The sequence below is a fragment of the Mobula birostris genome, chromosome 31, assembly GCF_030028105.1.
Source record: "Mobula birostris isolate sMobBir1 chromosome 31, sMobBir1.hap1, whole genome shotgun sequence".
Taxonomy (NCBI): Eukaryota; Metazoa; Chordata; class Chondrichthyes; order Myliobatiformes; family Myliobatidae; genus Mobula; species Mobula birostris.
Window position 1 is genome coordinate 30,773,323 of NC_092400.1, and position 25,059 is coordinate 30,798,381.

At 44.8% G+C, this 25,059-nt stretch overlaps 1 protein-coding gene across 1 annotated transcript in view; it reads left to right on the forward strand.

Annotated features, from left to right (window-relative positions):
* Positions 1-8,171: 8,171 nt before the first annotated feature.
* Positions 8,172-25,059, forward strand: part of LOC140190729 (2'-5'-oligoadenylate synthase 3-like) — a 130,674-nt gene continuing 113,786 nt past the window's right edge. Inside the window, 5 exon segments of the mRNA XM_072247545.1 lie at positions 8,172-8,362; positions 12,508-12,783; positions 20,749-21,046; positions 22,577-22,752; positions 23,993-24,243. Coding sequence (XP_072103646.1) covers positions 12,613-12,783; positions 20,749-21,046; positions 22,577-22,752; positions 23,993-24,243 — 896 coding nt within the window. The 5' untranslated portion in view covers positions 8,172-8,362; positions 12,508-12,612.

Genomic DNA, 25,059 nt, shown 5'->3' on the forward strand with positions numbered 1-25,059 from the left:
GGATTATCGGGCTAGTTTTGCTCAATCGGAGATCATATATTCATCTAAAATTATCTATTATGGGCTACTTAAACTGACTGACGAGAAAAGATAGGAACAGAATTTGGCCATTTGCACCATGGGGCCTGGTCCACCATTCCATCATGGCTGAATTATATGCCCTCTCAACCTCATTCTGTTGCCTTCTCCCTGTAACCTTTGATGCTTTTACTAATCGAGAACCTATCAAACTCTGCATTAAATAAACCCAATGACCTGGCCTCCACAGCCATCTGTAGCAATGAATTCCACAGATTTACCACCGTCTCGCTGAAGGAATACCTCCCCATCTTTGTTCTGAAGGTTGTGCGCCCTGGTCCTCGAATGCCCCATTATAGGAGACATCCTCTCCACATCCAGTCTATTAAGACCTTTCACTGTTCAATAAGTTTCAATGAGATTTTCCCCCTCATTCTTCTAAACTCCAGTGAGTACAAGCCCAGAGCCATCATATGCTCCGCATATGTTAACCCTTTCATTCCCAGACCATTCTTGTGATCCTCCTCTGGATGCTCTCAAATACCAGCACATCCTTTTCACTGATAATGAGCCCAAAACTGGTCACAGAATTCCAAGTGTAGTCTGATCGATGACCACTGAATTATTTTCCCATTTGTGTTCTAAATGTCCATTCTGTAAGGATCAGTGTGCTCCGCTTCTTTTTTATTCACACGATGTGTGTATCTCCAACAAGATCAGTATTCAAATGACTATCCATCACTACTCCTGAATGGCTTACTGGCCAATTCAGTGAACAGTTTAAAGTCAACACATTGCTGTGAATCTGGTGAGGCAGAATGGGTTAGAAGTCATCGAACTGGTTGGGGGGGTTAAACAAGCTTAAACTTCTTAACCACAGAGTCAACCTGCACATCTGCTTTGAGTGTCCAATGGATTCGGACTCCAAGATCCCGCTAATCCACACTGCCTAGAGTCTTACCATTAATACTATATTCTGCCATCATATTTGACCTACCAAACTGAACAACATCATACTTATCTGGGTTAAACTCCATTTGCCACTTCTCAGCCCAGTTTTGCATCCTATCAATGTCCCGCTGCAACCTCTGACAGCCCTCCACACTATCCACAACACCCCCAACCTTTGTGTCATCAGCAAACTTACTAACCCATCCCACTACTTTACCATCCAGGTCATTTATAAAAATCAAGAAGAGTAAGGGTCCCAGAACAGATCCCTGAGGCACACCACGGGTCACTGACCTCCATGCAGAATATGACCCGTCTACAACTACTCTTTGCCTTCCGTGGGCAAGCCAGTTCTGGATCCACAAAGCAATGTCCCCTTGGATCCCATGCCTCCTTATTTTCTCAATAAGCCTTGCATGGGGTACCTTATCAAATGCCTTGCTGAAATCCATATACACTACATCTACTGCTCTTCCTCCATCAATTTGTTTCGTCACATCTTCAAAATATTTAATCAGGCTTGTAAGGCACGACCTGCCCTTGACAAAGCCGTACTGACTATTCCTAATCATATTATACCTCTCCAAATGTTCATAAATCCTGCCTCTCAGGATCTTCTCCATCAACTTACCAACCACTGAAGTAAGACTCACTGGTCTATAATTTCCTGGGCTATCTCTACTCCCTTTCTTGAAAAAGGGAACAACATCCACAACCTCTGGAACCTCTCCCATCCCCATTGATGATGCAAAGATCATTGCCAGAGGCTCAGCAATCTCCTCCTTCGCCTCCCACAGTAGCCTTGGCTACACCTCATCCAGTCCCGGCAAATTATCCAACTTGATGCTTTTCAAAAGATCCAGCACATCCTCTTTCTTAATATCTACATGCTCAAGCTTTTCAGTCCACTGCAAGTCATCACTACGATCACCAAGATCCTTTTCCATAGTGAATACTGAAGTAAAGTATTCATTGAGAACGTCTGCTATTTCCTCCGGTTCCATACACACTTTCCCACTGTCACCCTTGATAGGTCCTATTCTGTCATGTCTTATCCTTTTGCTCTTCACATACTTGTAGAATGCCTTGGGGCTTTCTTTACTCCCGCCCGCCAGGCCTTCTCATGGCCCCTTCTGGCTCTCCTAATTTCCTTCTCAAGCTCCTTTTTGTTAGCCTTATAATCTTCTAGATCTCTACCATTACCTAGCTCTCTGAGACTTTTGTAAGCTTTTCTTCTTGACTAGATTTACTACAGCCTTTGCACACCATGGTTCCTGTACCCTACCATAACTTCCCTGTCACATTGGAATGTACTTATGCTGAACTCCACACAAATATCCCCTGAACATTTGCCACATTTCTTCCGTACCTTTCCCTGAGAACATCTGTTCCCAATTTAGGCTTCCAAGTTCCTCAAGTTCCTGCCTGATAGTCTCATAATATCCCTTACTTCAAATAAACATTTTTCTAACTTGTCTGTTCCTATCTCTCTCCAATGCTATTGTGAAGGAGGTAGAATTATGATCACTATCTCCAAAATGCTCTCCCACTGAGAGATCTGACACCTGACCAGGTTCATTCCCCAATAACAAATCAAGTACAGTCTCTCCTCTGTAGGGTTATCTACATATTGTGTCAAGAAATCTTCCTGAACACACCTATAAAACTCCACCCCATCTAAACCCCTTGCTCTAGGGAGATGCCAACTGACATTTGGGAGATTAAAATCTCCCACCATGACAACACTGTTATTATTACACCTGTCCAGGATCTGTTTCACTATCTGCTCCTCAATATCCTCTTTACTATTGGCGGCCTATAAAAAACACCCAGTATAGTTACTGACCCCTTCCTGTTCCTAACCTCCACCCACAGAGACTCCATAGACAATCCTTCCATGACGTCCACCTTTTCTGCTGCTGTGACACTATCTCTGATCAACAGTGCCACGCCCCCACCTCTTTTACCTCCCTCCCTGTCCTTTCTGAAACATCTAAAACCTGGCACTTGAAGTAACCATTCCTGTGCCTGAGCCATCCAAGTCTCTGCAATGGCTACCACATCATAGCTCCAAGTACTGATCCATGCTCTAAGCTCATCCGCTTTGTTCACAATACTCCTTGCATTAAAATAGACACCATCGGTTTGAATGCTTCCCTTCTTTATCACCTGCCTATCCTCCCTCACACACTGTCTCCAAGCTTTCTTTATTTGTGAGCCAACCGCCTCTTCCCCAGTCTCTTCAGTTCAGTTCCCTGACCAGACGAAGGTCATCGAGCTACACCTCCAGTTCCCTAACATGGTCCCTTAGGAGCTGCAGCTCGACACACCGGCTGCAGATATGGACGTCTAGGAGGCTGGGAGACTCCAGGACCTCCCACAACAGACACCGAGCACAGAAAATCGGCCTCACACACATTCTTCCTTTCCACAATTAACACGGGTAAACCTGCTTCGCTCATCCCGTTACTGCCAAAGCCCTCTCACTTTGCTGCCTGCTCCGAACCGAAAGTGACAGTTTTGTGTGGTTCAAAGAAAGCATTGCAGATACATTGTAAATATAGAATTGTCCTTTTATCTTTAGCATATAAAATGTCATGTAGTCTTACGTTGAGCAGACCTCTTCCTCTGAAAAGGTCTCAATATGATGCCTGCCATGTCTCATTTTGTCGAATCAAGAGGCTGCTTCATATCTACCAGCTACTTCTCTCTGGTGACTTTGTTCATGTGACAACAGGTGCAAGATTTACACTGGCAGGTCATATTAATTCTTCGAGTGAACAAGAGATACTTTGGGAAAAAGATATCCATGCTGGAGAATTTAAGTTTATCTACGTTGGCCTAAATATTGGAAGTGCAGCATGAGTATTTAAAAGATGGAATCATTAAAGTGATCTTTACAGGTTCAGGGTACAGTCAAAGGGCCAGTAGATGGTTGTCCTTTATACTGAGGTATTGAACAGTGGAGGACATAGGATTCATTACGGCTGCACGAACTTTGGTTCAATCACCACATGAGTACTTCTGAACAGCACCAGCATAGATGGGATATAATAGCCCAGACAGAGAGAGCGACAAAGACTTAAGTTCAACTTCAACTTCAGGTCTATTGTCATTCAACTATACATACGTATACAACCTCTGGGACAAGGTGCAAAACACATACAGCACATATAGTGATGACCAAGCACATACAGTCACAAAATAACATGAGCACAATGCAGAATGATTGCAGGACTCCAGGGTCAAATTATCCGGTGAAATAACAGTCTCATTTGAAATCCTTGGAATTTAACCGGGTAAGGGTGACTTGGTTTACGTTTCCAAGGTAAAGGTGTATAATTGACAGAGCTATATACGATAATAAGAAGCAGTGATAGAGTAGACAGCCAGAGCCTTTTTTTTCCAGAGTGGAAATGATTGGATGAATGTGTAAGAGAGTGGTAAGTGTGTGCAATGCATTGTCAGAAGTGAGGGTAAAGGCAATACATTATAGAGATTTAACAGTCTTTGAGTTAGGCACATGGATGAAAGAGAAACAGAGGGCCCTGTGTGAGGTATGCATCCGAGTGATCTTGGCCTAGGTTAAAAGGTTGACATACATCTTGGGCCAAAAGGTCTGGACTGTGCTATATTATTCTGCGTTAAGTAGAAGTGAATGGTTGGATAGAAATAAACCCATCTCTCTTTGAGAGTCCAACCCTTTGTAAATGATCTGAAAGTTCTAGATTCTCATTTCAGGAGTGACTTTAGGAAACATTTCAAAACAGACAATGGTATAAACTTGGATAAATTTATTCTCATTTGCATATCGTAATTGATGCCAGGTTCATTGTTAATTTGAATTCTGAGATTGATTGTTGAAAGCCAGTGGTATTGCGGGATAAGGGGAAAGAGCTCTGTGGCTGTCGCAGTTTAGCCAGACGAGGAAAAATTGAGACTGTGGGAGTCTGGCAGAGATTTTCTGAAGAGTTGTGTGGGAATGTTGGAGAGGGTGGACTCAGAGAGTTCCATCGGGGGTACGACTCTCCCACCATGGAGGATATCTACAAGAGGCAATGTTCCTGTCATACAGGGGGTGGTGATGGTGGACCCAAATATATAGAACATTACAGCACAGTACAGGCCCTTCAGCCGACAATGTTGTGCCAACCTTTTAAACTACATCCAGGACCAATCCAACCCTTCCCTCCGACATAACCCTTCATTTTTCTATCATCCATGTGTCTATCTAAGTGTCTCTTAAATGTCCCCAATGTATCTGCCTCTCCCTCCACCTCTGGCAGCACGTTCCACATACCCACTCTCTCTCTCTCTCTCTCTCTCTCTGTGAAATCCTACCTCTGTTATCCCCCCAAACTTTCCTCCAATTACCTTAAAATTATGCCCCCTTGTATTGGCCATTTCCGCCTGGGGAGAGGTCTCTGGCTGTCCACTCTATCTGTGCCTTTTATCATCTTGTACTCCTCTATCAAGTCACCTCTCATCCTTCTTCACTCCAAACAGAAAAGCCCCAGCCTGCTCAACCTTTCCTCAGAAGACATGTTCTCTATATTAGGAGTTTGAAGAGATTTCGTTTATCAACTAAAACACTCGAAAACCTCACCGTGGAGAGCATTCTGACAGGCTGCATCGCCGTCTGTTTGGGTGGGGGTGGGGAAGGCGGCTACTGCACAGGACCGAAAGAAGCGACAGAAAGTTGTAAAATTATTCAGCTCCATCTTGGGTACTCGTGTCCATGGCATCCACAACATCTTCAAGGAGCGGTGCTTCAGAAAGACAGTGTCCTTTATTATTGCTGGGTCCATGTATGGCTGGACTGTTCAGTTGATGGTGGATCCAAATGCGAGACACAGAGACTGCAGTTCTAGGAACAGGACAAGATTTATCAGGAAAGCAAGGGGAGTCAGGAAGAAACGACGCTGGACATTAACACAGGCCCTGGACGAGACTAGGATTCAGGGCCTGGGCTTGGACTTGTCCAGAAACACGGGACCTGGACGAGGAACTAGGAAGAAGGAGCCTGGACTAGTGACACGGATCTCCGGAACCAGAGCCTGGACAAGGACTGGGAACCTGGGTCTTGGTTGGGACTCGGAACCTGGGTCTTGACTCGGAACTGGAACCCGGGTCTAGGCTAGGACTCGGGACTAAGACCTTGGCAAGGACAGGACGTGGCTACAGGACAGGACGTAGAAACCCTGCACAGAACAAGAACCACAAAGCCTTGACCTGGACAGGACGAGGTTCTGGAAAGTGGCTTGGACAGGATGAGGTTCTTGGACATGGCTACAGGACAGGACGGGGAATCTCCAGCACAGGAGGAGGAATCCCCAGCACCGGGCTGGGTGAGACACTCCTGCGCTGGGAGAGGACGTGGTTCTTGGACTAGGTTTAGCTCGGATCTTGGACTCAGCTTAGTGAGGCTCTTGGTACGGAACCGGGACTCCCCCTTGGAGCACAGGGATGGGACCCTTTCTAGGCCGCAGGAGGGGGAGGGGGCGTGAGAGGGAGAGGAGGTGAAAGGGGGAGAGAGAGAGGGGGGGAGGGAGGGAGGGAGAAAGAGAGACGGAGGGAGAGAGGGAGGGGGAGAGAATGAGGGAAAGGGAGGAAGAGGGAGAGAGCGAGAGGGAGAAAATGGAGGGAGGGAGAGAGAGAGAGAGAAGGAGGGGTGAGTGGGAGGGAGGGAGAGTGAGAGAGCGGGAGAGGGAGGGGAAGTGAGAGAGCGAGAGAGTGAGAGAGGGAGGGAGAGGGAGTGAGAGACAGGGAGAGAGGGGAGAGGGAGGGAGGGAGGGAGAGAGAGAGAGAGAGCGAGAGGGAGGGAGAGAGAAGGAGGGAGAGGGAGGGAGAGAGAGAGAGGGAGAGGAAGGGGGACTGAGAGAGAGGGAGGGAGATTGAGAGATAGGGAGAGGGAGAGAGAGATTGAGGGGAGAGAGAGATGGAGATGGAGGGGGAGAGGGAGAGAAGGGGACGGAGAGTGAAGGAGGGAGGGAGGGAGAGAGAGAGGGAGGGAGGGAGGGGGAGAGGGGGAGAGGGTCAGAGAGGGAGAGAAAACGAACAGTCTAGCGCCCAAAGCTGAATCGAGGAGCTATTTATGTAGCCAGTCCAAAACTAGAATCAAAGGAAAACAGGAACACCCGGAATAAGGATCGATGAACCGGAATGTAGATTTCATGGACCGGACCATGACAGTTCCAGGAAAGGAGCATCCCTCATCAGGGATCCCCGCTAACTGGATGCTGGCATCAGGCAGGAGAAACAGGAGCCTGAAGACCCAAGTCTCAAAGCTTCATTCCCACTGCTATTAAGTACATGAGCCAATCTGAAAAACCTCAGAGTATTTTTTTCACTGTCAATCACACTGGTGTCACTGTTTAATTTGCACATGTGCAAGTTATTGATAATTTATGTAAGTTAAGTTTATTTTTACTTATGCTTCTCCTCATCTTGTAATTATCTGCAAAAAGAATATTGTTATGGCAATTACAGCACGCCAATGTATGCTGACAGCAATAGAAGATGTGAACCTCTAAATTCAAAGTACATTTATTATCAGTGTGTATCTGTCAGCATACACCACCCTGAGATACATTTTCTTGCAGGCATTTAAAACACAGAAATGCATAGAATTAATGAAAAACTACATACTGCCAACCAATTTGCAAATAAAAAGAAACTGTTCAAATATAAAATAATGCTATAAAAATAGTTAAATAACGAATACTGAGAACATCAGTTGTAGAGTTATTGAAAGTGAGTCCATAGTCTGTGAAATCAGTTCAGTGTTGAGGTGAGTGAAGTGTGGGTGTTAATACTGTCCCTGAACCTGGTGGTGTCGGACCGAAAATGGATGAAATTTACTGGGTTTCCACATCCCTCCGGGGTAGAGAGTTATCCATTCTCCATCTCAGAGTTCAATTCTTCCTGTCAACGATGTCTCTTGGTCCCAGGCTACCCAGTAAGAGGAAACATTATCACTGCATCTCACCTGTCAGTCACTTTAACCGTGGCCTCACTCTACCAGAGATACTGAATTCCCTTTGTCTGCTCTCTGCACTTAACGATAACTTGTTCTCTCCGATCTCTAATACTTGCTGCCTGCTGATAATTTTTTCCACAGTTTCCTGCTTCTGACTTTGAACGTTTCCTCTGTTAACAGCAACGTCAGATCTCGAAATCGAAACTTAGCCCGAGAACGGGGAAATCAAAACAGTTTGCTGAACTTCAGCCTGTGAATCGACACGAATATTGTTTACTTGTGTCGAAACAGCACCTTTCATCTCCACTCGTTCGATTAACCCTAGGCTGTACTCTTCCCAGTGAAACTTAGCAGGATTGCTTCCATTTATTGCTGAGGTCCGAATTTACACAAAGGGGCCACTGCACTCCTAAGGTAATTACGACGCAGAACGCGTCACCATTGTTTCCTGGGCTTTCGGAGCTTTGCAATAAGTGATTTTAATTCTTTTTTCACAGTTAGTATCAAACATCCTACCGAGGGTTTAGTTTCACGGCGCATCGAGCATCACTCACTCGGACACAGCTGATCTGTTCCCTTTCTGATTGGATGAGCTGCAAAGATAGGCATGCAAGCTCTCCAATAGAAAACTCTATTCTATTTTATTCTATTTTCCAATAGAAGAGAGAGTGGGTTGGAAAATTCTATTTTCCAGTAGAAGAGGGAGTGGGCTGAATGTTTGGGACAACGTAACGTATGAGGAATGAGCCAAAGTGCAGGTGCAGACCAACTTCTCAGAATGATAAAGCGGACAGATGTCTGTTATATAAAAAAAGGGATGTGAGCAGTTTTATAATGGATTTGTTTTATTCCACTCCATTTGGACACCTGCTGCCTTTTCCAGCCCAATTCCACAGAATTGTCTATATAATGGTAACTATAACAGGATTAATGAAAGACCAACCAGAGTGCAGAAGACAACAAACTGTGCAAATGCAAGTACAGTATAAATAAATGGTAATAAATAACAAGAACATGAGATAAGATAAAGATTCCCTAAAAGTGAGATCAGTGGTTGTGGGAAGGTTTCAATGATGGGGCAAGCACGAGGCCCTTCATTTTATTCACGAGACTAATGGTTAGGGGGTAGTAACTGTTCCTGAACCTGGTGGTGGGAGCCCAGAGGCTCTTGTGCCTTCTACCTGATGGCAGAAGCAAAAAGAATGCATGTCCTGGGAGATGGGGATCTCTGATGAGGGATGCTGCTTTCCTATGACAGCATTTCATGTAAACGTGCTCAGTGGTCAGCACGGTTTTACCTGTGATGAACTTCCCCATAGAACAACCATGTGTCCATCTCGGTCTGAGATATATAATCATTCATTCTTCATCTCTCTCCTCATTTTTGAAAATATGCCCTCTCTCACAAGGCATGTATTTGTTGACTATCTGTCCTGTCGATTCCTCTCAGACTGTCAGTGAGTAAACCTCTCATCTTTCTGTAACTCCAGTGGGTATAATTTCCAAAGAGGAAATGACCAACCCCCTCAACCTTTTCTCATAAAACAGCTTTTAATCCCAGGAATCAAGCTTACAAACTGTTTCCTCTCTTCCCATGAATAAGAAGACCAAAGAAATATTTAGATAGCACTCCACACATTGCCTCAGTAATGCCCTGTTGAGTTGTATGGAGACATTTCCTTCTATCATACTCCACCGCATTGGCAACAAAGAGCAACGTTCCATTTGTGTTCCCAATTACTTGTCCCTGCGGAGAGCAGAAAGTAGGGGTGAGGAAAAGATGTGCTTGGGATCCTGTTGGTGATGACGAAAAGACGAAGGATTATGTGCTGGATGTGGAGGCTGGTGGGGTGGTAGATGAGGACTAGTAGGGGTGTGGGAGGATGTGGAGATGGCAGACTTGTGCGAAATAGAAGAGGTGCTGTTCAGGGCAGCGATGATGAAGGTGGAGGAAGGGAAGCCCCTTTCTTTGAAGGAGGACAAGATCTCCGTTGCTCTGCAGTGAAAAGCCTCATCCTGAGAGCAGATGCAGCGGAGATGGAGGAATTGAGAGACTGTGATGGCATTTTCACAAGTGATAGGGTGGGAGGAGGTATAGTCCAGGTAGCTGTGAGAGTCACGGGTTTTATAATAGACATCAGTTGATAAGCTGTCTCCAGAGACAGAGATAGAGCGATCTAGAGAGGGGAGGGAGGTGTCGGAAAAGGACCAGTTAAATTTGAGGTCAGGGTGGAAGTTTCAGACAAAGTTGATGACGTCAATAAGCTGGGCATGGGTGCAGGCAGCAGATCCCATGCAGTTGTCGATGTAGCATAGGAAAAGTTGGGGAGTAGACGTCAGAGTAGTAAGATAGACTGTTCCATGTAGCTGACGAAAGGGCAGGCATAGCTGGGATCCATGCGAGTACCATTTGCTAAACCTTTTGTTTGAAGGAAGTGGGAGGAGCCAAATAAGAACTTATTGAGAGCGAGGACGTTCCGCCAGATGGAGGAAAGTGGTGGTGGAAGGAAACTGGCTGGGTCTGGTGTCCAGAAAGAAATGGAGTGCTTTGAGGCCTGGTGCTTAGTGGGGTCCTGTTCATGGGGTAAGTAAGAGGAGGTGCTTGACAGTTGTCGCTGGGCCTCAGCAAGGTAAGGGTCAATGCCAGACTACTATAGCACCCCTCTTATCTGTGAGTTTGATGTTGATGGTGAGGTTAGGATTAGCCCGGGGGTGCGTGGAGAGCAGTACATTCGGAAGGAGTGAGTTTGGAATTGGAGAGAGGAGTGGTGAGACCCTTACTGAGGACAGAACGTTCTGCCTCAGAGGGGGGAAGGTCGCAGGGGACGGTGAAGGCCTGGTATGGATGAGAGCTTGGATCAGAGGGGGGAAGGGGGTTGGTCGTGTCAGAGAGCGGTGGGTTGGGGTGTTCAGGGAAAGTGGGGTAAGAAGGAGAAAGCATCTCCAAGGACCCAAATGCTGGGAGAGAGACAGGGGATTGCAGAGTGGTGGTGGGGGAATGGGAGACGGGGGTTCCAGTGGAGTTCATAAAAGTCCTGGCCTGAAGGTGCTGTTGGTCAAGGATAAAGTTGGAGTTGGAGAATGTACAATTGGTACCTTGAAGGTGTCTGAGATTGTTGGAACACGCTTTGATGGCGATGGATTCTGGGTTTTGAATCTGCTCAGGACCATTAGAGCCGTTGAGGCCTGCAACAGGGGTCACGGTCTGGAGACGTCCATGCCTGCTGGTGTTGTAGACAGCAGGTTCTGTAGTCAGTAGACAGGCAATGCTCTGCTCCTTGCAGGACGTGAGAAAGTTTAAGGACCAGCAATTGAAAGTGTCGACTATACTCGTTTGCCTAGATGCTGCCTGGCCGGCTGAGTTCCAGCAGCGTTTTGAGTGTGTTGCTATAATTACCTTTCATCTGCCTCCCAACCTTCTTAAAGAACGGAATGAATTTGGAATTTACCAGTCCTCCGGAACCATTCCAAATTCTAGAGATTCTCAAAAGATCATTACCAATGCCTCTACAATCTCTTCAGCTTCTTCTTTCAGAACCCCGAGGTGACATGTGGTCCAGCTGATTGCAGAGGTCTGGCCTCCTGTATATCGGTGAGACCTGACGTAGACTGGGAGACTTTTTCGTCTGCCAGTGGAAGTGGGATCTCCCATTTTAATTGCACTTCTCATTCCCATTCCGATATGTCAATCCATGGCCACCTATACTGTCGCGAAGAGGCCACACTCAGTTTGGAGGAACAGCACCTTATATTCTGTCTAGGTAGCCTCCAACCAGAAGGCATGAACATCCATTTCTAAAAGTTCTGGTAATGCGCCCCACGATTCACCATTCCCCATTCCCTTTTCTCTCTCACCTTATCTCCTTGCCTGCCCATCACCTCCCTCTGGTGCTTTCCCCCGCCTTGTCTTTCTTCCATGGCCTTCTGTTCCCTACTATCAGACTCCCCCTTCTCCAGCACTGTATCTCTTTCAACTATCGACTTCCCAGCTCTTTACTTCACACCTCCCCCTCCCAGTTTCACCTTCTGCTTCTCTCTCCTCCCCCACCTTTTAAGTCTACTTCTGATCTATTTTTCTCCATCCTGCTGAAGAGTCTCGGTCCGAAACATTGACTGCACTTTTTTCCATTGATGCTGCTTGGCCTGCTGAGTTCCTCCAGCATTTTGTGTGCGTTGCTTTGGATTTTCAGTATCTGCAGGTTTACTCTTGTTTGTGATTTGATTCCTTTTTGGGTTGCAATATGGGTCTCAGGGATAGGACTTCTTAGCATTTGCCCCGTGTTATTCCAGTTACCAAAATTACCCTTGAAATGTGGATCAATGAAGGAAAAATGCCACTGACCAGAGGGCAGTGAGGAAAATCTTAATGGAACCAGGAATAGAAAGTCACAGGAACAGCACAGTAAGGAAATGAAACTTAGGAGAGCTAATTTCCATTGTGTTCCAAAACATCCGAGGCAGTGCAGGGGTGGATCAGTCACTGAACTGTGATGTGTACAAATCTTATTGCACTGAGAAAAGCTTATCTCCACGTTGCACGGCATTTTTATTATTTGAAGGTGGAGCTAACAACCAGTTTATAAAGAAGTTCAGCTCCTCATCCACTGCATCTGTGGGGCAGAGATAAGACCGCAGTCCTGAGGAAGAACATACGCTCAGCGACAATGGAGCTGTACTACACAGAGCCCAGGAGACTGGATGACTTCATCAAAAGAAACTTGGAGCCAGTCGGATTTAATGCTGAGGTGAAGCAGGCTGTGCACAGAATCTGTGTATTTTTAAAGAATCGATGTTTTATGTCTCAACCCAACATTAAAGTGGTCAGAGCTGTTAAGGTGAGTTGCTTGGCTTTTAATGTAAACGTTTACTGTGCCTCCAAGTGATTTGAATAATTTCTTATTTTAATTTATCTTTTAATTCATTTCCTTGTGAATGGAGTTGTTTTCAGATGAATTTGATGATATTAGAATCAGGTTTATATCACTGACATACATTGTGAAATCTGTTATTTTGTGGTAACAGTGCAGTTCAAGCTTGAGAAAATTACGATAAGTTATAACTAGTAAAGAAATAAATAAATAGTGCTGAAGAGAAACAGTGAGACAGTGTTCTTGGGTTCATCAACAATCCAGAAATTTGATGGCAGAGGGAGAAAACCTGTTGGCAAAACGTTGAATGTGTACCACCTCCCTGATGGTAGTAACAAGAAGAGGCCACGTCCCTGATGGTGAGGGACCTTAATGGTAGACGCCACCTTCTTGAGGAACTGCCTCTTGAAGATGTTCTCATTGGTAGGGATGTTTGTGCCTGTAATGGTGTTGGCTGAATCTCCAACTTTACAGCCCTTTTCGCTCCTGATTTGAAGATAAATTGTTGAAAATGGGTTTTCTTCTAGGACACCAGAATGTCAAAGAAGTTTCCCAAAATGTTAACAAGTTTGGCAGCAAACAGTTGTACAGCAGTATTATAGAGTTTCTGCCAAAGAACTACATTAAATTATAATCTGTTTTGGCTCATTGGGAAATCTCCCAAGGTATCCTAGCTATCATCGTCTTCCTGGACAGCTGATAGAGCTCAGGAATGGCTTGCCTCTACTTCAGCTTTCTGGATAATGAGGTGGCCAATGGTGACAATTTGAAATTTGGTTTCATCTTTCTAGTCCCATCCAAAAAAAAATTACGGTTTGGGATTGGTTGAGATGTTAAAACTTTGAAAATCGGATAGCTAAACAATTTTGGTATAAATTGAGGCAGGGAAAAGCGTGAGGACGCAATTCAGCACTGTGATATGATTGATCAGTTGAATTATTATTTAGAATTGGAAATTGTATTTTATCTGCTTTGCCCCTCCTTTGTCCTCCTACCAGTTCCCCAAGGACAGAGATCAGATTTGCCCTCCTCCTCTCTTGACTAAGACACCCATCATGGGCAGCACTGTATTAGCAGCAGAATCACATGGTGCTGGCTGCAGGGGCCAGGTGAATGGGCTCTCACCAGTCAATCAGGTTGTCTTGCCAATGGAATCTGTTTCAGGTCTGCAGTAGATAAGCATCCAGAACTTCCACATTTCCCAAAAGAACTACTTCTCCCTTATAACACAGTTCACCTCACTTGCAGCAACCACCGTCAGGTTTCAAGCCATTAATACCCTTGCACAAAGGGAAGGGAACAGACCAAATCCTGGCAACACTGCCTTTTAACTGACCAGTAACCAGTTTATCCCCTGCCATCAAACCCACTGGGTCCGAATTTCCCACATTATCTTCTAGCTCACTGGAGCCCCAGTTCAAACTCTGCCTTATAAATCACGAGGTCCTAGTCCCCTTACTTCCTTGTATAGCAGCCATGCCTGTAATGTAGAATCAGGTTTGTGGGTCTGGCAAGTGATACAGACAGCACTCTCTGTGAATAGGTATATTTATCCTGATTGTCACTGGACATTTAGAAAACACAAAAACAGTAGAACTATAAGAATTGCTCTCCAGATGCTCAATTCCCTCTGAAATGTGGGCAGCTCATATCAGGAATTAAGTTGCCCAAATTTCAACTCAAATTTCATACGGCCAGTATGAAATGAGTCATCCATAAACCAATGATGTGGAGAGACAAATAACAAAGTAACATATTAAGACACAATAAACATGTAACAGATTTAGAAAACAAGAAACAAAGTAACAGATTAAAAACAAAACAAAAATCACAAAGCCTGGCTGTAGTACTCCTCTTTAAAACTTCCTATGAAACTGCAAAAACTTAAAAAAGACAGTTCATTTCTCAAAGAGAAACAACACTTATCAGAGAACAACTAATAGGGAAAAAGCAAATGGCTGGGACTCAAGGCATTCACAGAATCTCTTCAAGGCTTTAAACGCACAAAAATAACTGGCGCACGTGGCCACACCTTGCATTTCTCCACCTTTAGATCAATCACACTATTTACAGGGAAGAGGGATGCAGGTCAAATGAACCCCTCCCTACAACGATGAGGCGCGAATGTACTAACCACACCTCAATTCCCACTGCTGGCGAACTAATATCCTTCGCAGGGAACCATGAATGGAATGTGAGGAATCTGGCAGAGGACAAAAGGACCTCTGTCTGCATAGGACTTGAATAATGACCCTTCCCCCTCAACAGTTTCGCCTTCTTGCTCTTCCTGATAGTACTTCCACATTGCGTAGCGGCTAGGGGTAGGAAACCCATTTACTTACTCCTTCCGAATACCAGCTTTAAACTACGCTAAAAATATTTCTTTATGGGATGTGCAGGATCACCCAATCTCCATCTGTTTAATTAGTCAGAGTCATACTTTATTGATCCCGGGGGAAATTGGTTTTCATTACGGTTGCACCATAAATAATAAATAGTAATAAAAACCATAAATAGTTAAATAGTAATATGTAAATTATGCCACTAAGTTATGAAATAATGCCAGGACCAGCTTATTGGCTCAGGGTGTCTGACCCTCCAAGGGAGGAGTTGAAAAGTTTGATGGCCACCGGCAGGAATGACTTCCTATGACGCTCTGTGCCGCATCTCGGTGGAATGAGCCTCTGGCTGAATGTACTCCTGTGCCCACCCAGTACATTATGTAGTGGATGGGAGACATTGTCCAAGATGGCATGCAACCTTGCTGCACAGCTACAGGTTAAAAGATATGACATTGTGGCCATCACCGAGTCATGGCTAAATGATGGATGTGATTGAGAGCTGACTATCCAAGGATACACAGTGTATAGGAAAGATAGGATGGTAGGTAAAAGGGGTGGCGTGGCCCTGATGGTAAGTAATGATATCAAATTAATAGAAAGAAGGGACATAGGATCAGAAGAGGTAGAATCCTTATGGGTAGAATTAAGAAATGGCAAGGGTAAAAAGACACTAATAGCTGTTATATACAGGCCTCCAAACAGCAGCCGGGATGTGGGCTACAAGTTGCAGCTGGAAATAGAAAAAGCGTGTCAGAAGGAAAATGTCAAGATAATTATGGGGAATTTTAATATGAAAGTGGATTGAGAAAGTCAGGAAGGTAGTGGATCTCAGGAGAGGGAGTTTGTAGAATGCCTACGGGATGGCTTTTTGGAGCAGCTTGTCCATAAGCCCACCAGGGGACCGGCTGTTTTGGATTGGGTGCTGTGTAACGAACCTGAGGCAATTAGGGAGCTGGAGGTAAAGGAACCCCTTGGAAGTAGTGATCATAATGTGATTGAGTTCAGTTTCAAATTTGAAAAGGAGAAGCTGGTATCAGGTGTATCGGTATTTCAGTGGAACAGGGAAAATTAAAGTGGTATGAGAGCGGAACTTGCCCAAGTCGATTGGAAAAGTAAGCTAAATGGAGGGACGGCAGAGCAGAATTGGATGAAATTCCTACAAGAAATAAGGAAAATGCAGGAAAAATATATTCCAAGAAAAAAGAAAATCATGAATGGAAAAATGGCACAAATGTGGCTAACGAGAGAGTTAAGGCAAATATAAAAGCAAAAGAAACGGCGTAGAAGGAAGCAAAAATTAGTGGGAAAAATGAGGACTGGAAGACTTTAAAAAACTTATAGAAGGAAACTAAGAAAGTCATTAGGAAAGAAAAGATGAATTATGACAGGAAGTTGGCTATTAACATGAAAAAGGATATTAAGAGTTTATTTAAATATATGAAGAGTAAAAGAGTGACAAGAGTAGATACGGGACCAGTTGAAAATGATGCTGGAGAAATTATAATGGATAACAAAGAGATGGCGGAGGAACTGAATGAGTATTATGCATCAGTCTTCACAGTGGAAGACATGAGCAGTATACCTGATAGCCAGAGGTATCAAGGAATAGAATTAGGTACGGTCAAGATTACTAGAGAGAAAGTGCTTGGGAAGCTAAGTGGACTAAGAATAGATAAGTATCCTGGTCTGGATGAGGTGCAACCAAGGGTTCTGAAGGAGGTGGCTTTGGAGATTGTGGAAGCATTGGAAATGATCTTCCAGGAATCAATAGACTCTGGCATGGTTCCGGAGGACTGGAAGGTTGCAAATGTAGTTCCGCTATTTAAGAAAGGAAGGAGGCAGCAAACAGAAAATTACAGACCTATTAGTCTGACATCGGTAGTTGGAAAGATATTGGAGTCAATCCGCAAGGACGAGGTTATGAAATACCTCGAGGTGCATGACAAGATAGGCCGAAGCCAGCGTGGTTTCATGAAGGGAAGATCCTGCCTCACCAACCTATGGGAATTTTTAGAGGTAATCTCGAATAAGCTTGACAAGGGAGAGGCTGAGGATGTTGTGTATTTGGATTTTCAAGAGGCCTTCGATAAGCTGCCGCATATGAGGCTGCTTAATAAGATGAGAGCCCATGGAATTATAGGAAAGATATTGAAATGGGAGGAGCATTGGCTGATAGGCAGAAAGCAAAGGGTGGGAATAAAGGGATCCTATTCTGATTGGTTGCCGGTTACTAGTGGTGTTCCACAGGGGTCGGTGTTGGGGCCGCTTCTTTTTACGATGTATATCAATGATTTGGATTATGGATTAAATGGTTTTGTGGGTTTGCGGATGACAGCAAGATAGGTGGAGGAGCAGGAAATGTTGAAGAAACGGAAAGGTTGCAGAGAGACTTAGTCAGTTTAGGAGAGTGGGCAAAGAAATGGCAGATGAGATACAACGTTGACAAATGTACGGTTGTACATTTGGGAAGAAGAAATAATCGAGCAGATTATTATTTAGATGGGGAGAAAATTCAAAAATTGGAAGTGCAAAGGGACTTGGGGGTCCTCGTGCAGGATACCCTACAGGTTAACCACCAAGTTGGATCGGCAGTAAGGAAAGTGAATGCTATGTTGGCACTCATTTCAAGAGGAATAGTGTATAAGAGTAAGAAGGTGTTGATGAGGCTCTATCGGGCACTGGTGAGACCTCATTTGGAATAGTGTGTGCAGTTTTGGGCCCCCTATCTTAAAAAGGATGTACTGATGTTGGAGAGAGTTCAGAGAGGATTTACGAGGATGATTCCTGGAATGCAGGGGCTAACATATGAGGAGCATTTGTCGGCTCTTGGACTGTGTTCATTAGAGTATAGAAGAATGAGAGGGGATCTCATAGAAACATTTCGAATGTTGAAAGGGTTGGACAGAGTAGATGTGGAAAGGTTGTTTCCCTTGGTGGGTGAGTCCAGGACAAGAGGCCATAGTCTTAGAATTAGAAGGTATCCAGTTAAGACAGAGATGAGGAGAATTTTTTTTAACCAGAGGGTCGTGGATTTGTGGAATTCATTGCCACATACAGCTGTGGAGGCCTGATCATTGAGGGTGTTTAAAGAGTAGATTGACTGGTATCTAATTAGTCAGGGTATCAAGGGATATGGGGAAAAAGCCAGAAATTGGAACTAGATGGGTGAATAGTTTAGCTCATGGGGGAGCTGCGGAGCAGACTCAATGGGCCAAATGGCCTACTTCTGCTCCTTTGTCTTGTGATCCTGTGAACTTAGACAGCATCCTCTTTTCAGACACCACCGTGAGAGAGTCCAGTTCCATCCCCACAACATCACTGGCCTTACGAATGAATTTGTTGATTCTGTTGGTGTCTGCTACCCTCAGCCTGCTGCCCCAGCACACAAAAGCAAACATGATAGCACTGGCCACCACAGACTCCTAGAACATCCTCAGCATCGTCCGGCAGATGTTAAAGGACCTCAGTCTCCTCAGGAAATAGAGATGGCTCTGCCCCTTCTTGTAGACAGCCTCAGTGTTCTTTGACCAGTCCAGTTTATTGTCAATTTGTATTGCCAGGTATTTGTAATCCTCCGCCATGTCCATACTGACCCCCTGGATGGAAACAGGGGTCATTGGTACCTTAGCTCTCCTCAGGTCTACCACCAGCTCCTTAGTCTTTTTCACATTAAGCTGCAGATAATTCTGCTCACACCATGTGACAAAGTCTCCTACCGTAGCCCTGTACTCAGCCTCAGCTCCCTTGCTGATGCATCCAAGTATGGCAGAGTCATCTGAAAACTTCTGAAGATGACAAGACTGTGCAGTATTTGAAGTCCGAGGTGTAAATGGTGAAGAGAAAGGGAGACAAGACAGTCCCCTGTGGAGCCCCAGTGCTGCTGATCACTCTGTCTGCAGGCACACATACTGTGGTCTGCCAATTAACCTCTGCACCTGGCTATGGGCACCCTCTTCTACATTTTCGACACCTGTAATAATTGAATCGCTCTACTTATAGGATGACCAGCTGCTGGTGCTATTAAAGACAGCAGTAGCCCTTTTATTGAGAAAACTGTCTCGGTAACCATGTGTCCTAACATTCCAGAAGTTAATTCAATATCCTCTGGTCTGATAAGAGTCCACTGGCATAGAAGTGTAGTTGCCTTGTCTACTGTGCTCCACTCCTTTTGGGGTTTAAATTCCATTCAGTAAGAGTGGGATACCCAAGTTGAACTGCTGCTGTTACTCAAATCCATGGTGATGCATCATGCTCAGGAGAAGCATGCCATGTTCTCAGGGCATTATCAATTGCATGTTGGGACGACAGGCTTCTTAAGGCACCCATCTCTTCGTTAGATAGGTTCCCTCTGGTACCCCCTCTTCCCATATTCTCAATAACCTTTATGCAGCCAAGGGCTCCCCAGTCTTTTGTCTCTATCTTTCCTCTAAACTTGCTAATTCCTCGTCGTAGAATTCTCTGAGCTGTGATGTGTCGAAGGTGTCCATTACACCATCCCTCACACATTCCTGAGCCTCCTCCTTGGCCCCACCCCCTGAGAGGAAGAAGCAGTGTGCCGATGCCCCCCGTGGCTGGTGTGGAAACGTGTAATCACTGGCCTGGTCCCTACTGTTTTGCACTCACAAGGGAGAATGCGATCATCACAAGGATTAAGCAGAGGTGTTCACTCTTCCCTGTCCCCCTCATTTTCATCATCCAGCCTGGTATCCCCATCTACCAGCCCCACAGTAGGATCATTGCCCTGTCTCAACATTGCTTGAACCTTCACAGGATCAGGTTCCCAATGGGCCCTTCGAGCTGCCTCTACATTTTGTATTTTCATTAGCCGACACGCTATCTGCAAATTCGTATCTTCAAACTTTGTAGCCCTACTCCGAGCAATCAATAGTGATTCTCTCAGCGCTGACTGAGATCTTCCAGCAGAATCACTTAGTGCTGGTTGCAGGGACCATAATACCGTAAGACATAGGAGCAGAATTAGGCCATTCAGCCCATCGAATCTGCTCCTCCATTCCATCATGGCTGATACTGTATTCCACTCAAAACCCCATACACCTGCCTTCAGGTCATATCCTTTGATGCCCAGCCCGATCAGGAAACTATCAACTTCTGCTTTAAATATCCCCGCGGATTTGGCCTCCACTGCAGTCTGTGGCAGAGCATTCCACAGATTCAGGATGGAGTTATCAGCACAGGTCTTCCCGCTCCTGTTTTACTTTTTTTTAATATAAAAACTGTATCTTCAGTGAGTATGAGGCTGGATGTTTTGCCAATAAAGTACAATAACCTGCTGTCAGTGATCATTTATGATCATACGCATAGAATATCTACTTCGGGAAAAAATTGTGGACATCCCATCTGATTGATGATTTCTGGAAAAGGGGAATATTTGGATGGAAAGCAGCTGAAAAAATAGCCACTGTGTGTAATTGTGAAAACAAAGTAACAATGTAAATGGACTGTAATCCCATGACTATCAATAGTGAAGCTAATAAATGGAGGTCATTTGTTTGCATCATATATCTGGAATGGAACTGTCTGCCACTCATTGTAATAATCAGAAATAATTAAACATTATTGTTTTTGACAGGGTGGGTCATCGGGGAAAGGTACAGCCGTAAAACAGAACTCAGATGCAGATCTTGTCGTCTTTCTCAGTTGCTTCAAAAGTTTCCAGGACCAGAGAGACACCAGGCTTGAAATTCTCGAGGGAATTCAGCAAATTCTGGAAGAATGCTCCAGAAGCATTGCCTATGAGATCCGTGATATTACTATCACCTCAACAAAGCAAAGCAGCATCCCACCAAAATCTCTGAGCTTTGAGTTGAAATCAAAGAAGTCTTCAGAGAGTGTGTCATTTGATGTTCTGCCGACCTATGATGCATTAAGTAAGAACTTGCAGCAATGTTATCTCACCTATGTTTATAAGTATTATTAAATCTGAAAGGTAACTTTAATCTTTGTGTAAGCTCTAGAACAATTGTCCTCAACCTGTGGTCCATGGACCCCTTGGTTATTGCTTAGAGTCTATGGCATTAAAAAAGGTTGGGAAATACTGCTCTGGAAGGATGGGAAGAGTGGAGCTTGTTTGATTTTCTCCCTTCAGTGTCTCTTTTCTGGTTCATGGCTCAGATCATGGGACAATTGAGTTCTATATTTAGTTATTGCTACCTTTACTCAGGAAGAACACACTCGGTGGCCACTTTATTAGGTGCCTCCTGCTGTAGCTCATCTACTTCAACGTTCGTTGAGTTGTGCGTTCAGGGATGCTGTTCTGCACACCACTATTGTAATGTGTGTTTATTTGAGTTACTGTCACCTTCCTGTCAGCTTGAACCAGTCTGGCCATTCTCCTCTGACCTCTCTCATTAACAAGGCATTTTCACCCACAGATCTGTTCCTCAACTCTCGCCTCCTGCAACTTCGGGGTGACTACTTCCCTGTAACTCTGATCGATTATCTCCTCACTCTCCCGTACAAGCCAAAGGTCACCAAGCTGCTGCTCCAGTTCCCTAACACGGTCTTCCAGGAGCCGCAGCTGGATGCACTGCATGTAGGTGTAGAACCCTGGGAGACTCTGGGTCTCCCAGGACTCAACATCCAATCAGCATGAAGAACACACAACAGCCATTCACTACACTAGGTACAGCCAGAGGAAAAAGAGGAACCTGAACAGAAACTCACCCAGAGCCAACTCCTCTTTCAATCCGAAGTCTCCTTTGAGCCAGCGCCTGACTCTCCTACATTCACCACTAGCCTAATCCCAACAATGGCTGCCCCGACAATTGCTGCCCTGACAATGGTTGCCCCCGCTTGTCCCTTCTGTACTTTGAACATGCGTTGCCGACCTGCGAGAAACCTGCCCCTGCCACTGATTGAGCTGTGGGAAATTCCCGAATAACCTCCTCTCACCTCCGATGCATGCCCTCTACTATTATAGACATTTCAACCCTGGGAAACAGATACCCCCTGACTACTCTGTCTGTGGCTCTCTTAAGCTTGTAAACCTCTATCAGATTTCCCGTCCGCCTCCGACACTCCAGAGAAAACAACCCAAGTTCATCCAGCCTCTCGTGAGAGCACATCCTCCAAACCCGGCAGCATCCTGGTAAACCTCTTTTGCATCCTCTCCGAAGCCTCAACGTCCTTCCTATAGCGGGGTGACCAGAACTGTGTGCCATATGTTAAATGACAATAGTTAGCAGCTTGGGCTGAGTTACCTCCTTGTCCCTTGAGGAACGCTATGCAAGCTAGCTAAAAAAATTTGAGAACCTTTGGATTATAAATCATGAGATTTACTAAACTGGATGGCAACAATACAGTGCAGCACTATGCATCGCCTGCCTGGTTTCAGATATATTAACTGCACTGTGATTGTCATCAGAAATGTTGCTCGTTAACCATTTTACTCCTTACAGAGGGACAGTACAACGCAAATGAAGCACATTGTGAATTGATCAGATTTCTAAGCAAAAACAGGAGCACAGATGGTGAATTTTCTCCCTGCTTTACTGAACTTCAGAGAGCATTTGTGAAGGAGTATACTTCAAAAGTCAAAGATTTGATCCGCCTGCTGAAATATTGGTACATACTGGTAAGTTACTGGAGAACAGCATCATTCTGAATCTTTCTAATACCAATATAAACAGACAGCTTGTTTAATATCCAGCTTCCACTTTCTTCAGAGGCTCTCCTGTGGAGGCCAAGTCAAAAATCAGAAAGAAAAGTAGTGAGGTAATGTCCCCCTCCTCCTTCACCATTCCCCAGTCCCTCTCTCACCTTATCTCCTTGCTTTCCCATCACCTCCCTCTGGTGCTACCCCCTCCCTTTTCTTTCTTCCATTAGATTCCCCCTTCTCCTGCTCTGTATTTCTTTCACTAATCAATTTCTCAGCTCCACTTCACCCCTCTTCCCCTCCTATCATCTTGTGTTTTTTCCTCCCCTCCCCCCAGCTTCTAACTCTGACTCCTCATCTTTTTTTCGCTAGTCCTGATGAAAGGTCTCAGCCAGAAACGTCAACCATACACTTTTCCATAGATGCTGCCTTACCAGCTGAGTCCCTCCAGTAGACCGCTTGGATTTGCAGCATCAGTAGATTTTCTCTTGTTAGTGAGGTAGTGTTCCTGGGTTCAATGTCCATTTAGAAATTGGGCAGTAGAGGGGAAGATACTGTTCCTGAATCACTGAGAGTGTGCCTTCAGGATTCTGTACCTCCTTCCTGATGGTAACAATGAGAAGAGGACATGTTCTGCGTGGTGGGGGTCCTTAATGATGGACGTCACCTTTCTGAGGCACTGCTCCTTGAAGATGTCTTGGATACTACGGAAGCAAGTGACCATGATGGCGCTAACTAATTTTATAACTCTCTGCATCTTACTTTGATCCTGTGTAGTAGCCCCACACCCATATCAGATGGTGATGCAGCCAGTCGGAATGCTCTCCACAGTGCATCTGTAGAAGTTATTGAGTGTATTAGATGACAAACTCCTAATGAAATTTAGCCGCTGTCTTGCCTTCTTTATAGCTACATCAATATGTTGGGACTAGGTTAGGTCCTCAAAGATCTGTAGATGGCAGCCTGAGCCTCAGGATATATTTATGAGGAAAATTAATTTTAGATGTAGCAGTTTGAGTGATGGAAATATTGGATTAAGGGTTACACAAGGATTGTTGAATGGATATTTTCATGTCATTGTTGATCTGGGTGTGCCCAAAGCATGTATCTTCCTCAAGACAAATAACAAAGGATTAAAATGTAGAGACAAAAATACAGGATCGGAGGGAGTATATTTAACATCATTTATTTATTTATTTTTGTCAATAACTTTCTCTAGTATGTGAAGCCACGGAAGTCAGAGTTGAGAGCTGGAGCACGACTGCCACCAAAGTATGCCCTAGAGTTATTAACTATCCATGCCTGGGAACAAGGTAATCGCAAGGAGAGTTTTGACACGGCTGAAGGATTCCGCACAGTCCTGGAATTGATCTGCAGATATCGGGAACTCTGCATCTACTGGACTGACTACTACGATGTCACTAATGGATCCTTGGCAGAATTTTTAAACAATAAACTTCGTGACAGGAGGTAAGATGCATGACCACAATTCACACTGATAATTAAAGCTACATTTTTATTTTAGTTAATGTTCCCTTTCAAATTCCTGTACAGACAGTTCTAACAGAGAGAAAAAAATAATCATATCATAATAAAAGATGCTTCAATGCACTTCAAATGTTCCTCAATTCTAAAGTAGCCGGCATTGTCTCACCTTGTTGAAGTGATTAAATTCCAAACCGTCACCTTCATTTTCACTTCTCACCAACACCACAACCTACCCTCCACCACCGCACCACACCCTGCATCTACAACCTCTCCTAGCCAGTGAGCCAGTCCCCCTTCCGTTCCTTTTCCACCAGTGGTAATCCTTTCAGTCACCTAAAAGGGTTCAAGATTGGGAGATTGCTTTGCCGAACAGCTAAACCCCTTCCGCCAGAAAAAGCAGGATCTCCCGGTACCCACCCATTTTAATTCCACTTCACATTCCCAATCTGATATGTCTATCCATGACCTCCTTTACTGTTGCAATGAGGCCACACTCAGGTTGGAGGAACAACACCTTATATTCTGTCTGGGTAGTCTTCAACCTGATGGAATGAACATCAATTTCTAAAACTTAAGGTAATGGTCCTCCATCCCTCACCATTCCCCATCCCCTTTCCCCTCTCTCACCCTTTCTCCTTGTCTGCCCATCACCTCCCTCTGGTGTTCCTCCCCTCTTTTCTTTCTTCCATGGCCTGCTGTCCTCTCCTATTAGATTCTGCCTTCTGCAGCCCTGTTTCTCTTTCACCAGTCAACTTCCCAGCTCCAATCAACTTCACCCTCCCACCTCCTGGTTTCACC